At 42.5% G+C, this 15554-nt stretch overlaps 2 protein-coding genes across 4 annotated transcripts; both read right to left on the reverse strand.

Moving 5' to 3' along the window:
• Nucleotides 1-170: 170 nt before the first annotated feature.
• nxph2a (neurexophilin 2a) lies at nt 171-13273 on the reverse strand. 2 transcript variants are annotated; one of them, XM_061287188.1, is made up of 4 exons: nt 12971-13273; nt 12741-12905; nt 12001-12102; nt 171-2527 (listed from the first exon to the last, which is right to left on the reverse strand). In XM_061287188.1, exons 2-4 carry the CDS (start codon nt 12783-12785, stop codon nt 1784-1786), a joined length of 891 nt encoding a protein of 296 aa, XP_061143172.1. In that variant the 5' UTR covers nt 12786-12905; nt 12971-13273; the 3' UTR covers nt 171-1783. The 2 variants fall into 2 exon arrangements, with proteins under 2 accessions (XP_061143172.1, XP_061143173.1); XM_061287189.1 differs by lacking the exon at nt 12001-12102.
• Nucleotides 13274-13777: 504 nt separating this feature from the next.
• Nucleotides 13778-15009, reverse strand: tex30 (testis expressed 30). Of its 2 annotated transcripts, none has more exons than XM_061287810.1 (5): nt 14944-15009; nt 14522-14758; nt 14392-14443; nt 14102-14316; nt 13778-14022 (listed from the first exon to the last, which is right to left on the reverse strand). In XM_061287810.1, exons 1-5 carry the CDS (start codon nt 14959-14961, stop codon nt 13861-13863), a joined length of 684 nt encoding a protein of 227 aa, XP_061143794.1. In that variant the 5' UTR covers nt 14962-15009; the 3' UTR covers nt 13778-13860. The 2 variants fall into 2 exon arrangements, with proteins under 2 accessions (XP_061143794.1, XP_061143795.1); XM_061287811.1 differs by lacking the exon at nt 14944-15009 and adding an exon at nt 14825-14938.
• Between the last annotated feature and the right edge of the window lie 545 nt (nt 15010-15554).

A 15554-nucleotide genomic window follows, 5' to 3' on the forward strand; every position in this document is an offset into this window, starting at 1 on the left:
CTAAAATGCATTTGTGAAAACGCTGTTTACTGTGCCGCCACGTCCTTGTGGGAATGAAATATAAAAATAGAGGTGACAAATGTGAACACGGACAAACTTTGTGAAGTTTAAATCAACTTTAATGCCATAAATTGACAATTGAATACTTGGCTATTAAAGTAACCGGAAAAAATAACATTTGTACTTACAGTATACACAGCACAGGGCTCCTTTAGAACAAACTTGAGAAGTAAAAATGGGACAGTCTAAAATGCTTAATGTAAAAAAGCTTAACATCATCGTAATTCATCACGACCAATGCCCACTTCAACCAAGGCGAAATGGCCGCCCCCGTGAGATGGATAAAGATTACGGTATTCAGACTAGTAGAGTCACACATAGCGTATTCAAAGAAAATATTTGACTTCACTTCCCCTTTAAGCTTTTTTACACTTGTGTTAAGCATTCTATACTGTCACAGGAAAGAAAGCAATTAGGAAGTCAAATAGTAGTTACATTGGACATTTATCTACATGTGATACAAACACCAGAATTAAGAGGAACAGTACACTCGGGAGCTGTACAAGATTTCTTTTTCAAATGAGTGACTTCATATATGAAGCCGTAGGGTTTTGTTTTTGGACACTTTCATACACAGAATTTACACAGAAGGAGGAGGAAGTCAAAAAACATCAACTCAGATTGAGTTCTTTTCTTATGATACAAGTCCTCTCCTGCAAGGATCTTTTACTGTACAGCTTGCTCATGGAGGGGGAGATATGAAATACAGAAACCCAAATCCAATGCGTGGCCTTGAACTGTTTTAACGGTCAAACCACATGACACACTTCACTATGAAACCAATTTTGATTTAAAAAAAATAATAATAAATACAAATTGATTTGATTTAAAAAAAAAAAAAGTCTAATCGGCCTGTTGGACAGTTGTTTTTCCTTAATGAATCTCCTTCCATGTTCATATTTTATCTCCCCGCACATTGAAACATAACGAAATATTGATAACTGTCCGTCGGACACACTTGAATACAGCACGATGCCTTCATGTTCATCTGGAAAACAGAGTGCGCCATAATGATGATGATGGTGGTGTTGGTGAAGAATGAGAGCACAATTAGACATTTAGCAAGCGGGTAGAGTGACATGAGCTAATGATTAATGATTCCTCTCGCCTCCTTTTGTGAGGTAGCACTTAATATTAACCTCGGTCCATCAATAAATGCCTTGATAAGAGAGAAAGACTGAACGCCGGTTGTCAGGGTGTGTCTATTATTCACAGCTCCTTTGTGCTAAAAAGCTTTCGAACTAAGAAAAATCTCAAATAATAAGACGTGGTGATAAATGATACTTGTTTCATTCCATAAGTGTAGTTTGATGATGTAAGTGGAGAGCGTCTCCATTCGCTTGTGGTTGCACATCTGGACAACATCCTAATTAGCTATCAGACGTGCCCTTCACATGCAATTGACCTCTTAGTTACCCCAGTGAAGCTGAGAAACGACGGCCAGAGAAAAAAAAAAAATTGTTTGTTTTTAATCTAAAATAGCCTATTGTAGCCTACATGCTCTCATCAACTGAATTCAAAACTATAGTGTAGTCATAATTCATTTCGGAATTCACTTTACAGGGTCTTTAAATAAAGTTGCACGCCTCCATTTTTCTGTATGTGGCCCTCAGAGGACAATATTTGGACACCACTGGCTTAGAGGCTGACAAGCATGATCTGAAGGTCAAACAAAAGGTGCACAAGTGCACACACACACAAATAGACACACAGGTGAGCCACGTCATCCCGTGGAGGAATACGGCGTGTCACTGTGGTAGTTGTAGTCAGGGCAGACCTTCTGCACCAGTTTATAGTCCACACTGTAGAAGGCGATATAAATGCATATGACCTTGAAGGGCTTGGAGCAGAGCCAGGACACGTGACTCTGCGTCTGCTCCTGATAGCAAACCTTGGACGGATCGAAACTGCACAGCGCCGTCTTCTTGTTGCGGTCCGTCTTCTCGTACTCGATGCGGCAATTGAAGGACTTGGTGTCTTTGGTCTCCAGCGTGGACTGTTGGGCCATCTCGAACTCCACCACCTTGGAGGGCGGCACCAGGCTGACTGACACGTTGCCCAGGCCCGTGGAGTTGTGGCGGAAGTAAACGCTAAAGGTGCCGTTGCCGTGGTCCACGATCTTGCCCGTGATCAGCAGGTTGAGTTTGACCGTCTTGATGTTGGAGTGGAAGTCGCCCCACCCGAACATCTTTTTGAACTTGCCGGTCTTGACGATGGGCCTGCGTTTAGTTCTGGCCTGGGGATCCTGAACATCTGTCTGGTTAGATAACCAGTCCCAGAAGTCCTCCATGTTCTGTATGTAGGACATTTCCCTCACGTCGCTCTTGAACCCAGGGGAGGCCCTGGCGAACAAACGCAAAGGGTTGAGGATCCGAGGACTGGCGCCCGTGGGGGACGACAGTTTGTGTGTGCCGTCCCCCCACTCCATCAACTCTGAGGTTCCCCCGCGTACTTTGCTGGATGCGGCCTTCGGAGAAAACACAAAACACACAAGCGGTGCAAATGAGCAATTATGCAAATGAATATTCATTCAGTGTCGCAGCAGACATGAAACCCTTGTCCTTGTTATCACGCTGGACGAAGCTTTGGCGAATTAGCTTGTCACGCTAATGGCTAACTCTGTGGCTAATACCACTGATACTAAGTGTTGAAAATGACTGATTGATGATTCCATGATAAGGTTGAACAAACAATCTGACTCTGGAGGTAAGAGGACTCCGCTTGTACAAACCAGCACAGATATTCTTTGCTGTTGGGTGCCGCCCAACATTGACATGTAATGGCAGCCAACAATAAAACAAGCTTATCATATAGTAAGTAGCTAAGCGCTCATCCAGATGCAGCAATGAACTGTGATCCTCCTTGTGCCGCAAAGCTGTTTAGCCTCAGGAGCGATTCCTGGTCCACTTCAGATAAAGCGTTAATAATTCACCGCAATAAGCTTAGCTAGTTTTATTCGTAATTAGCGTCGGCTTTCCCCAGGCCCGGTTGCGGGGATCACTGCAAGAAGCAGATGTTGAAAGCACTGAGAGCAGTGGCTGTTTAAACTCTCGCTGAGCTGCTGTGCGCTACTTGCAGAGTAATTACCATTTTGCTGTAAGCCCAAGTGGAGCGCTTGTGTACGGAACTAACAAACTAGGTCTGTCTGCTAAGAGTTACATAAAACCTTCCATTCCACAGCATACAAAGCATTTTTTTTAACTCTACCTTACTGAATATTGGGACAAAAGAAAGGACAAATTAGCCGATTTTTCAGGCACGTGTATTTTGCGTTGGTATTTATTTATTTTTGATGACTTTTTACTATTGATCTGTGTTTGAAACAAATATCTGCAAAAATTATTTACTGATGTTGAAGCAAATCACTCAAACGCAAATGATCCATTTGAGATGAGTAATATTAACTGACCAATAAATTCTTACGAAATAGGCAAACGGTGTCAAAATGTCTGTCTTTACTCATGACCCTTGTTCCAACGATGAACGAGTTCCAGCCGGGGTAACTAAATGTTCACTCCTAAAGTGAGCTTTGTACGATATGTTTATAATGCAAATGAGAGAAGAGGTTTAAGTATGATGAGCAACTGGGGAAATTGCAGTGGCAACACGGGGATAAGGAGAGGACATATCGACTTAAATGCTCCGAGACAGATGAAGCACGGAGAACCTGAAATCCTTCACTGATGTCTAAGCTTCAAGTTGCCGTTCTCACACTGTCACTCTGTAACGACGCACACACACACACACGCACACACACACACACACACACACACACACACACGCACACACTCGCTCATTTAGGCACAAGAAAGAAACAGCTATGAGAGAAGGAAAAAATAAAAGGGGAAAAAAATCTTTCTTTTTGTACAACAAAACACCAGGAAAATATGAGGCAAGGTCTTATGAAGGAGAATCTACAAAAAGCTTAATTAAGATTTCTTAATCGGTGCTAGCGTGCTCGAAGCTTTTCAGAGGCGACTTGAAAAGACGGACACATTATAATGGTAATAAGTGCAGCCTTGTAGGAGTTTGAGAACTCATTTCAACAGCAGCGCAAAGTAAAAGGCGAGAGGCAAACATTGGCGTTATGAGTGACACACACACACACACAAGCCCGACTGGGCCTGGCACACTCATTTACTATAATCATGCATAATTAACACTCTTGAGGTAACTCAGTAGAGACTAACAAATAATTACACATCATAAATCAACAACCTGATTAGGTGTCACTATAGACAAGTGCGGCAGTGTTTATGGAGGTATGTAAGACGACAAGAATTGTGCTACTATTAAATAATTGCAAGCAATTTACATTTTCGATGCATTAGAGTATGTTTTAGATTGTATGTATTTTTTGTGACATGATCTGATAAGTTTTATATTAGTAATGTAATCAATAGACTAAATGTAAAATGTATTGTCTAGAAATGACTAGACGCATATAATAAGCACAATTTAGTAGAATTTCTAGGTAAAGGTGAGAATTTGGCATAAACAAAAGGGCACTGTAACTTTAAACATAAAATGTTTCATTTTGCTACTGTTTTGTTGTTGTATTTAACTAAAAAAAATCGTTTTCATTACTTTCTTATATATTTATCAACTAGATTTAACCTTGACACGCGCACTGACGGCAAACAATTCTGGGGAGAAATAAATATAAAATCTGCACTGTGCAAATGGAGAAAGAACTTGAGGGAACCTTAATGCAATTTTTTCCCAGCAAAGCTTTATTTGTATTTTAATTAGACCGTAAACTACTTTCTTTATATTAAAAAAATATCTTTCCGTTATACGAGATTAAATGATGCTTCACGCCCCTTCATGCCCATGTACTTCATTGTGTGCAGATCAATATAGTCAAGAGATTTTGTTGAAACTTGAATTCTCGCAGCACACTGAAGATGGATCAGCCTCGACATCAATCCGTAATGAGCGCTGCCGAACCGACGGGCTGTTTGTCCCGTGGGTAGGCGGATCTTTTCGAGCCTGACATAAAGGTAATTGCTACAGTGACCACAACTAGCCTCTAGAAGGATATTAAGAAGCCACTGACATCTGGATCTTCTGAAAAGATGCCGTCGACTCGCCTGTCGTGATGGGCTAGAGCGGCATTTTGAAGCTTGTGATAGAAAAAGGGTTGAGAGCTTGCTATGTCTTCATTCATTTGCAAACTTGCTAACGCAATTCAGTTTATTTTTTAGTCATAACTAAACTGCCCCTCCCCTGACATTAAAACCATTGCAAGTCCCGAATCCCCAATCGTCGCATCCTTCCCAAGCCCTCTTTTCCTTCTTATGTTCCGGAGCATATCATTTGTAATGATTCACATCCAGAGCTAGTTGGAGGAGAGAAGGCCCCGGAGGTGCTTAGGCAGTCCCGGCGTGAGCGACAACACGCTGCCAAAGAAGAATGGATTGGTGCTCTGCTCACTGGAACAGCCTCACGCACCAAAGCCATCACTTTCAATCTGAGTGGTGTCCGGGAAGATGCATGGCAGGTGCTTGGCGGATGTGCTGGATCGCTGCAGATCACCCACACTGGAGGCCCCCATGCTCATCACGCAATAACACCATTAGGGGGGGGGGGGGGGGGTGAAGTCAGCAAATGCCTTTAGCTTCATGCATTTCCCCCTAACATTCCAGCATTTATTGGAAATATTTTTTTGTTGTCATAGGTGATCATGATGGTGTTTGTGAGACTATTTTTAAGGAGAAATCCTGGAGGCAGCAGGGAGCAGCAGTCTTCATGGTCGACCGAGTGAGCTAAAGGGGACTTCTCAACTTAAGCTAATGACCGGTGTCATTATCCCAGCAACTACACATCTGTATTTATTCCTAACCATTTCCTTACTACATCAGTGTCCACCATATTTGTGGAGCGCGACGCTACAGAACTATCTGTGTTATTTGCCTCGCTGGACCGGTGCTAATGTAGCCTGGAAATAGTGGAGGGAGAACAAAATATAGTGCTTAACAACCCAGAACGTTTCAGGAGTAGAAGTTTGTTTATGCACATTAACAAGCTCAATTGACTCTGTATTTAAAAAGAAAAAATACTGCCGCATCTGGAGGGGCAACGCCTAGTCACAAGCGTTAAATCAATAAATGGCTTTCAAATGCATCACAATTTTGCTTTTCTGCATCTTTGTGTGGTTGTAGCCCACTCGATGTGTGACTTTTAAAATTCTGTATAGGAGATGAAGAAAAGGAGTGGCTAGTAAGCTCGAAGAGTTGAGTTATTTGAAAAATTGCAGATTGCCTTGCCTTCTATTTCAAAGAGGCTTATTATAAAATATTACCTGGCTGTTCATTATGTCAGCGAGCCGCTTACATGATACGATTTGCATGAATTACGGCACCGAGCTCTGCTTTAGCCAGCGTGGAGAATGTGATGTGACTTATTGGTCCTGTTAGATTGTCTGCTTTTTTGCAACCACAATTTCTATCTTTCTTTTCTCCCCTGCTAGGATCAGTGAGCATTTTTAAATGAGAAAAATGATGCGGCGGTAGCCAATTACGTCGGCGACACACCGAGAACGCTACAGCACTCACTCTCAGTCTGGTGTTGTTGTTTTTTTCTTTTCAATTCTAATTCTTTTTTCAGCAGCAAGTAGAAAATTGCAGATGACAGAGTGGATCAATTTGGAATTCAACTTCTATTTCCTTTTTTTGGCACTTACACCATCTGTCCATTTTTTACAAGTTGATGTTGAGGGGAAGCTGGAGTCTATACTAGCTGACTTCGATTGAAAGGCGGACTGACATGAATGGGGGCACAGAGAGGAAATGGAGGCCACATCAGCAGCATGTGAACTAATGTATGTCCCCGTGAGTTTATTCATACAAACGAATTCTGCAAGTCACTACCTTCTCGCTAAGAGAAATTTGCTAAAGTCATATCTGCAGGAAGTACGGCCCCATTTTTCAACTTTCTTTTCTAGCATTTTTGCGCCCTCCCAAGATTGTCTTTGCTTTGTCATTGCTTTCAAAAGCAAGGTTATGTTCATCTCAAAATCCACTTCAAATGTCCTTCTCACTTTTCACTGTCTGTTCTCCTTTGGTGTGTTTAAAAAATATATAAAGATAGTTCTGAAGGATTTATTATTGTGAAAACTAGGCTTGTTTCAATTCCTATTTTTACCTTTGGGGAAAGGGGTTGAGAAATCTGAACAGTTTATTCGGCGTCACGGAAAGACCTAACTATTTTAAATTGGGTATTTTTGTAATTTAAAGCCAAAAATGAAATCACCACTGGAGGGAGACGCTATATAAAATCTTAAATAGCAAAACACAGAGGCGTAGCCAAGCCGGGGCGAGCCGGGGCGGCGCCCCGGTTAGGACTCCCTGCGCCCCGGTTGAAAAAAATTGAGCTCTTTCGATTCTTCATTTTCATGGCGCTTTTTTCTTTCGGTCTTGCGCGAATGTGCTTGCGCTATTCTATGTGCGCGATGTTATCCATTCACCGTTTGCCTCCCGGACCCGGATGTTGTTTTAGCGATCAGCGAACGGCGTGGGTGATGTTCGATTTTTTTTCCTGTGGGCGTGCGCCCCTACTGGAAAAATTCCTGGCTACGCCTCTGGCAAAACACATTATCGATCGTGTTTTGGAGTAGGAAATGAAATTGTTGTGTGTTTAGAAAGTGTTCCCGGTAGTCTTGGACAGAAGCCTTCAGGTGAGGCGGATGCCGGCGTTATCTCAACACCTGCCACGGGTGACAGCGGCAGAGCCATAAACACTTCACGTTTTCGACAGGCGTTGCCTTTCAACGCATCATCACTTTCATTTTAATCCCCTTACGCGGTCAAAGCGCCAAGTCCTGCGCAAGCTCCTGACACCTGCAGCATATTTGGCACAGTCTGATAGCAGGGATTGGAGGAGGTAATAACAACCTGAAACATATTACCGTCATCTCGACCACTTTGAAACACATTTTTACATTATCAGAGATTAACTCGGAGAAATCATCCTAATACTTCAAGTTTTTTTCAAAAATGAATCCAGTCGTTCCTTTGTAGTTTAAGTGACCTCTTTTTTTGTTTTTGTTTAACATCGTCTTCTCCGTAACTCCTCGCCACAATGGATGTTACATCGCAAATACTTTCAGGGTGGATTTGCCCATAAGTGAATTCTGACAGCAGAATTGCGCTGCAGTTGATTTCACAGAGGCCGTTTGCTTTGAAGAAGAAACACGAGCGAGTAAAAACGCGCCTTGCTTGTTCCTCGCGGTGGCTCTGAAGACAAGCACTTCACAAGACAAACACAGACGGAGGGGAGCTGACGGCTCTTGGCAAGGCCTGCAAATGACAGGCTGAAGGAAGAAAGGCCTTAAAGCTCAGAGCACAGACGAGGCAAACGTTAATGTGGAAGAAATCAGAAAGGAGATTTCTTGTACTTATTGTAAAGCTGTCACACCTGTCTTTTGTGCAAAAAGTACCACAGCTTTAATTAAAGAAGTCGCTCATTTTTCAATGCTTTGACATGTAGCGGGTATGCCTTTTTTAGTCGAGTGTTAATTAGGAACTTTGGATTTCATAATGTGGTGTGTTTGAGGGTGATATGGAAATATAAAAAATGTCATTGTCTAGCCAGGTCGGTATTTATTTATTTTTATTAAATTAAGCGTTTCCTTGTTTAAAATACAAGTTATTGGCGGATACTTCTGTCAGTTCATTTTAACAATGTAATGTAAGTCAAGTCCAGAATTTTCTTTACAATGTTCTATCATCCCCCTAAACAAGGCATCCTGATTAATATTGTGTTTCTGGAATATGAAAATCCACCGTGTTTTTTTTCATCTCAGTGGCGGCCATTTTGAAAGTTGCTGTCAACGTTCTTGCTTCCTAAATTTGGTCATGTGACACTGAAAAGGTGAGCCGTGATTGGTCGTTACCTGATCCCTAAGCAACTGATGCAAGTGGCAAAATGGCCGCCTACGGTGATGGATGAAAACAAGGTGGATTTTACTGCGTAATTCATGTTTTTTTGTTTCTTATATTTTTTATGATACATTCATTTTATATTAGTAGTATTCTAACTGCTTGGAAAGCATGCAATTTACAGCACATAGCATAGCATGACGTCTTTATGGGGCGTCGTGTCGCTGGAAATAGTCCAGCGCTATCACGTTTAGTACTTGTCTTGACAACACGATGCATCACTGTATAGCTACTACACAACTCTGCATTTCCTTATGCCGCTCCACAGTAGCGAAATGCATTTAGTGGCTAAGTTCCCTGTGACGATGTGCATCAGAGGGTGCCGTAATGGTCCTGACCCCGCAGAGTAGTAATGGCACCGCTGTAAGATAGCTGAAGTCGAGATCTAACGTTGCCGCGGGCTTCCATCAAAATTCATAGCTGTGGACCAAGATCGGAGAAACTCAACATCATATTAAACATAATGGATCCTACGGCAGAGCGGAGAGTTTGAAGTACTCCGAAAGCAGGGCTCAGCGCATCAGTTCCTCTTCCCAAGCTCACATCACAAGACCAATCATGCCGCTCTTAATTGTTCGACTCAAGCCTTTAATCGTCCATCCCGTCGCCGTTATTGTCAGTGCAAAGGGCAACCGTGTCACACGTATCAATCACTTTCAACTTCTTTCTTTTCTTTTTAAGACCTTTATCGTGAATTGATCGCCGCTACACACAATTACGCCTGATGATTGGAAAAGAAATAGGTTGCGGGGGCTGAAAACAGTCAATGCCAGCCGCCGCGGCTTTGAGGGGTTCAAGCTGCCAAGATGACAACCTTTGCTGTGGATGTGAGAGACAACACTCGGGCTGTGGGTTGTAAATGCCACAGACAATATTGTTTAGGAGGGATTATGCAGTCAAGCCCCGTGGCCGAAAGCTTGTGACCCCAATATGAGCAAAGATTGGCATCAGCACGGCGCAAAGTTCCCAAATGAATCCTGGAAGGCGCCGCATGCACACACGCAAGTACGCAAGCAAGGCCCTTTAATGCCACAAATCCACGCTTAATCACATCCACAGAGATCCCACTGGCCCACTTGCCTTTTCCATCTCATATTCTGCTCCTTCTCTACGCGATTGCCGCGCTCCGCTTTGAAAAACTCAAAACTCGAGTTCCACTTTTTTATTTTCTCCTCAGCCGCTTTCTTACAAACCAAATACTGAGAGAGGTTGATGTGAAGACCCGGCAGAGCAGGGATGTGAAGGATATAAACACATTTCTTATTGTCCATCGGGATGGGAAGAGGTTTGGGGGTTGGCGTTGAAGGGGGGCTTGGGGCGCCGGGGTTGGGCGGCGCGGTCCGTAAAAGAGACGAGGACCTTATCACAGCCCGGCAGCTCTGTAATTCGGCGCCATGATAAAATGGCGGCACGGAAAACCTTACAAGGCTGGCACAATCCAAAAACGGATTAGGTTTTTCTGACATAAGCTTCCTGGAAAAACTAATCAATCAGCCCATGCGGCATTATCACAAGCGTGAGATTAAAGAGCCGCTCCTAATCCCCCGCACTGTACATTTTTATTACACTTCTTAATGTTAGCTGCCTTTAAATACACAGTATATAAATAATATAATAAAAGCTAATTGAGCACGGGGAAGGGAAAAAAGGTTATAGCGTCCTCAGAGAGGGACTTTGTGTAGCATTTGTGTTTTGTTCCGAAGAATGGGATCAAGCTGTTGTCCTTGCCAGAGCGCCTTTTGACTTTGAACGAAGGCCTCGTCGCCTCACTCCCAAGTCTGCTTCATACAACAATCACGCATGGAGCAAAATTGCATCAGAGTCTCTGGGACTTTTTGGGGGGGAGCCAAATAAACAAGAGTGTAAAATCGGACCAATTCCTGTGAGAAATGACATGTAATCCGGGAAATTATGAAAGTTGGGGATGAACGCCGAGCGTGTCGCTCCGGAGACTCTTGCGAGTAAACAGCCTCGGCTTTGTCTCCTGGAGCGCCAATCTTCTTGGCTGCGAGAAGCGAAGCTTTGTTGTGACATTTTGCCAAAGCGTCGCTAGACACAAAGGCCAAATGGAGTTTGTCAATGTCGTCTTGGAGCACGGCAAAAACTTCCTTCATCCCTGCATGCAATGGGTGCAATAAAGGCGGGGCAAGCGTAAAGGAAGACGGATGACATCCCGGCTTCCCGGTACGTCGTATGTACGTACATTCTTCTGCTGTCTTTGGAGAACTGCAGCAGATGTCACGGGGAAGAATGGATTCTCCCAAGATGGCACTGACCCGCTTATTTGTCCCCGGGGGTAAAGCACAGATGTCGCGACCAGGGTTATGTTTTCACACTTTGACTCAGATTGGGAGTGTTTCAGTAAGGGAGGGTGAGACGGAAAGTCTTGGTGTGTCACAGTTGGGATACACAAGCGATGTCTATAGACAAGCGTGCCACACCCAAACACATCTTCGCCGTGTTTTTCAGTAACAAACTTCACGTCGGTTTACTTTCTTGGATTTCTCTAAGAGGCTAAGCGTTGAATGATAAGGGCCAATGTGTCTGTCTCCAGCCAGACTGGTGAGTCTGTACCCACTGAGGCATGTAAAGAGAGCCACTCCAGGGGAGCAGTCTGTCTCTTTCACTGGAGGCACGGCTTTTCACCGACAGAGCCACAGCTGATGACTAAAACACGGGTGCAGCTATATCTGCGCACTTAAGGCAACGTTTAAAGACGTGAGGAACTTGGTCAAACGCACAATGGCATTTTCGGTCCGGATGCGATCGTGCCCTTGAAAATAAACATAATCTTGATGGGGCTTACATTACATCAGCAGCTTCCAGGAAATGAGAGATAATAGACCTTTTTTAAGATTTGGATATTTTCTGCAAGAGCTGATGCCCTTTAGAAAATATATTTGCAGCAAATATGAAGTTTTTACGGTGACTATCAACGGTGAGACATAATAGCAACTGTTTACTGAAGGAGAAAAAATTGGAGCTCCAGTATGCTTACATTTTGCACATTTCGTAGTCTGTTTCTCAAGTCATAATTTTCAGGCTCTCCAAAACGGATGGTAGGTGATACCCAAAGTCTAGATTTTTCAGTGACGACCAACTAAAAAAAAGAAAGAACAGTAACTATAGTATATCTGACTGCTTTGTTTTTGAATAAATGAGCAGACACAAAACACTACAACGGGTAACATTTTAAAGAACGCAAAACAAAAATAATAGTGTTTTCAAGCCAGACACAAAAGAAAACAAAAAGAGGGCAAATAATGGAATACACTTTAAAAAAGAAATCTGTCACAAATTGTAATGTTATACATTATGATATTGTGTTGTAATAAAAAAAAAATTGTGACCAAATATAAGTTAATTTATAATGTGGGAAAGCATCAGAAAGACTTCTTAAATGATAATATTTATGACTATGGAGTTGACAAAATTGGGGATCAAAATTAACTACATTTGAATTAATTTTGATTCTGAAAGTAGCCTAAATAATATGTATCATAAAATAAAGAATACCCATATGGCAGTTTTTTCAAGATGTTAAAATGACTAATAAATGAAAAAAAGTAATTTGCTGACTGTTAAATTTTCCCATAATTGCCATTAAATTTAAATCATCCGAATTAAAGTTAATTCTGTGATACTGCAGCTATGACGTCAACTGCTGCCAGAAAATGTGCAAAAGTCACACCTTAAAAAGTGCCAGATAAAACTTAAACGCAGTAATTCGAGTCTCACCTGGTGCAGGAGAAGTGAAAAGAACAATATCTTTAGGGCTCCCATTTTTGATGACTTTTTCGGGTGGGGATGTGTTTACTTAAGAAGAGCAATGTTTAAATCCTCTTGAAGATGTGAAGATTTGGGGCAGACGGGCATATGTCGCTCAAACATCTCTGTTGTCAACTGCAGGAGGGAAAAAGAACGTTTTTACACAATTTAAACCGAGAATTGAAATGAGTTGTACCTACCTTTTGAATGTAATCGCTCACTTAAATGGCAAAAGCATCTCGTGTCACCTGCTTCAATCCACTTAGGCCAAAGTGTCCGAAATCCTGGCTTGTCTACAAAGAAGACCTACATGGACCAATTAGCACAACGTTCCAAAGTCTACAACAAACCAACAGAGGGGAAATGCTCCTTCCCCGCTACTTAATCCCGACAAATGCTTGAATACAAGGAGGCTGGCTGTCAAGTGAAGTATCCCAGAGTGCGCGCGCCGTGCGCTCTTCTCAACTCAGCACGATCCACCCGCGCGTCTCCCACACACGCGCGCGCAGTCCCGCACTGCATTGACACTCATACGCTTGGTGCCACTGCGACCGCCTTTTGTTTGGGGGGGAAACACGTCGCTTGAGATTTAACCCTTTGGAGAGGCGTACATGTGTCTTGGCTATTTCAGGGATAACAATACAATGAAGTCGCTAGGATTGTGAGCAGGGTTCTGATATTACTCATTTAAAATGACTATTGTGTTATGAATGATTGAGTCATTCAATGCTACTCGACTTTTCATTGAGCAGGTCAACTAATGTGCCCAAGAGGTGCAACTTCGGAAAGCAGACAAAATTGCGGCAGCCGTAGGACTTTGGCTCCCTCATGTGGTCGTTGGTATACATTGCGGAAGAGGATGCTCATGATTACGCACTTGAAGTTAAGGTTTGATTTGAGTCATTCTATCATTTTTTTTCTGGAAAACCAGACAAGATGTCACGTGTTTGACTTCTTCCATTATTAAAAGATTGATTTAGCAGCAAAAACAAACAGGAATACATCCATATTTGAAACATCTCGCAGATTTATTGCCACCCTACGTTATTTCACAACACAAATTACAAAAAGATGGACAGAGTAATTTTACCTATGCTCCCCATTTGGTGAGCCAGGTGATAATATGAGTGTTCATCTCCTCTAATACAGACTCTTCTGACCTTCCTAACACTTTCAGGCCATGACTTCCCCCACTCAGCCAGAAAACCTCCACTTGAGCACTCATCTTCTTTACTGTTCCCTCAAAAAGGACCTAGACAATAAAAAAAGAGAGACAAAAATTCACCACTATGACAAATGGTGAGGATACATGGAAAATAATTCTAGGCTACCTTATCACACATGTTGTCCTCTGTGCCTGAAACAAAGAGGACAGCCATGCTTTCAGGTAGCCCCCGGAGATCTTCGCTGCGCTGTTGATGGATGTGAGTCTGTCCTGGGGGATGTAGGGGGAAGGACAAACAGACGACACCCTGAACAGCATCTTCCGATTCATCACTTAGTTGCTTAGCCAAGGCAGCGGCAGCGCGGCAACCCATCGACCTGCCTGGACAGAAAAAAAATTCCTTAGGCATGTGGCACATTGATTCATGGCAATGTGCTTTCTTATATTACTGCTTACCTCCAAAGAATGTATTTTTTATAGTCAAGTTTGGTAATGATTTCAAGTATTGCTGGTAGAAAAACGAATGTGGGTGAATATCACAAATAGCCATGCTTTATTATTTCAGAGTCAAAATTCAAAAACATACCCACACAGCACGATAAGCCTTCACTCTATAAGCCAGGTTTAAACCTTTGCATGTGAATCGGAGACACAGGAAGCCCTTTGAGGCTAAAGAGTGTGCCAGAGAAACGAGATGGTTGAAGTTCATGTCTCCACCAGCTCCATGGGTTAGTATGACAGCAGTGTTAACTTGATGATCTGAGGTAGGAACACACAATGCAGCCTCCAAACATTTGGTTCCAAATGGCACCTGAACACGATCCTGAAAAAAGGACGTTATTGATCAAACATTATTTACAGTTAGAGAATAAAGTATCGCTTGTCCAACCTGACACGACTCATTTCACAAAGATAGTGCTTTCAGACGTGCATAGATTAAGTTAGTTCATTGAATATGATAATGGCTGGGAGACGCAAAAGCCGATTTGTTATTTTCTTTGTGTTTACCTCGCAAAAGTTCTCCATCACGTGCAGCCACTAGTGTTGGCTCGTGAGTGAACGGTTCGATCAAAAGAACGAATCTCTTCAGTGAACGAGAGTGAACGAATCACTTCCTAAAGTGATTCGATCTTTTTACAGTTCACATGACTTCAACCAGTAGGTGTCGGTAATGCGCATTGAAGCTGGTGCCACCTCGCCGTAAAACTAAACGAAGAAGGAAATGACGGGTGGCTAATGTTACCACTGCCTGATGTTCTAACAGAGAAGAGTGCGCATGGAGTTTTTTTTTATTATTTTTATTTTTTTTAACATACATATAAGTGCTTATAAAAAGAAAGAAAAAGTGGCTCCAGACCATTTTAGCCAATTTGGTTGTCACTTTCAATCTCAAACTATTTATAGTATTCAGGAATAAATAATGACCTCAAATGTAATGTGCATGTTAATCAAAAGTTCAAAACTGCATTACAACGTCGCTCCACTGCGCCATTACCGACATTTAATGCTTTGCGCCTGCAGACATTAAAAGTTATAATGAAACCTAACGACGACCATACTATAGCGCACATGCAGACGTGAAGAGCGTAGAATTCAAATAACCGCTCGATTTGATTCCA

The sequence above is a fragment of the Syngnathus typhle genome, linkage group LG9 (genome assembly GCF_033458585.1).
Source record: "Syngnathus typhle isolate RoL2023-S1 ecotype Sweden linkage group LG9, RoL_Styp_1.0, whole genome shotgun sequence".
NCBI classification, from domain to species: domain Eukaryota; kingdom Metazoa; phylum Chordata; class Actinopteri; order Syngnathiformes; family Syngnathidae; genus Syngnathus; species Syngnathus typhle.

Bases quoted from the DNA above. Each gene is read 5' to 3' on its own strand.
- nxph2a (XM_061287188.1), bottom strand. From the start codon at position 12,785: ATGGGAGCCCTAAAGATATTGTTCTTTTCACTTCTCCTGCACCAG. The intron at 12,103-12,740 runs GTGAGACTCGAA...TCTTTTTTTTAG, and splicing joins TTTCACTTCTCCTGCACCAG to TTGGTCGTCACTGAAAAATC. The intron at 2,528-12,000 runs GTAAGCATACTG...TTTTCTCCGAAG, and splicing joins GACTACGAAATGTGCAAAAT to GCCGCATCCAGCAAAGTACG.
- tex30 (XM_061287810.1), bottom strand. The intron at 14,317-14,391 runs GTAAGCAGTAAT...TTTTCTGTCCAG, and splicing joins AAAAAATACATTCTTTGGAG to GCAGGTCGATGGGTTGCCGC. The intron at 14,023-14,101 runs GTAGCCTAGAAT...TTTATTGTCTAG, and splicing joins AGGACAACATGTGTGATAAG to GTCCTTTTTGAGGGAACAGT.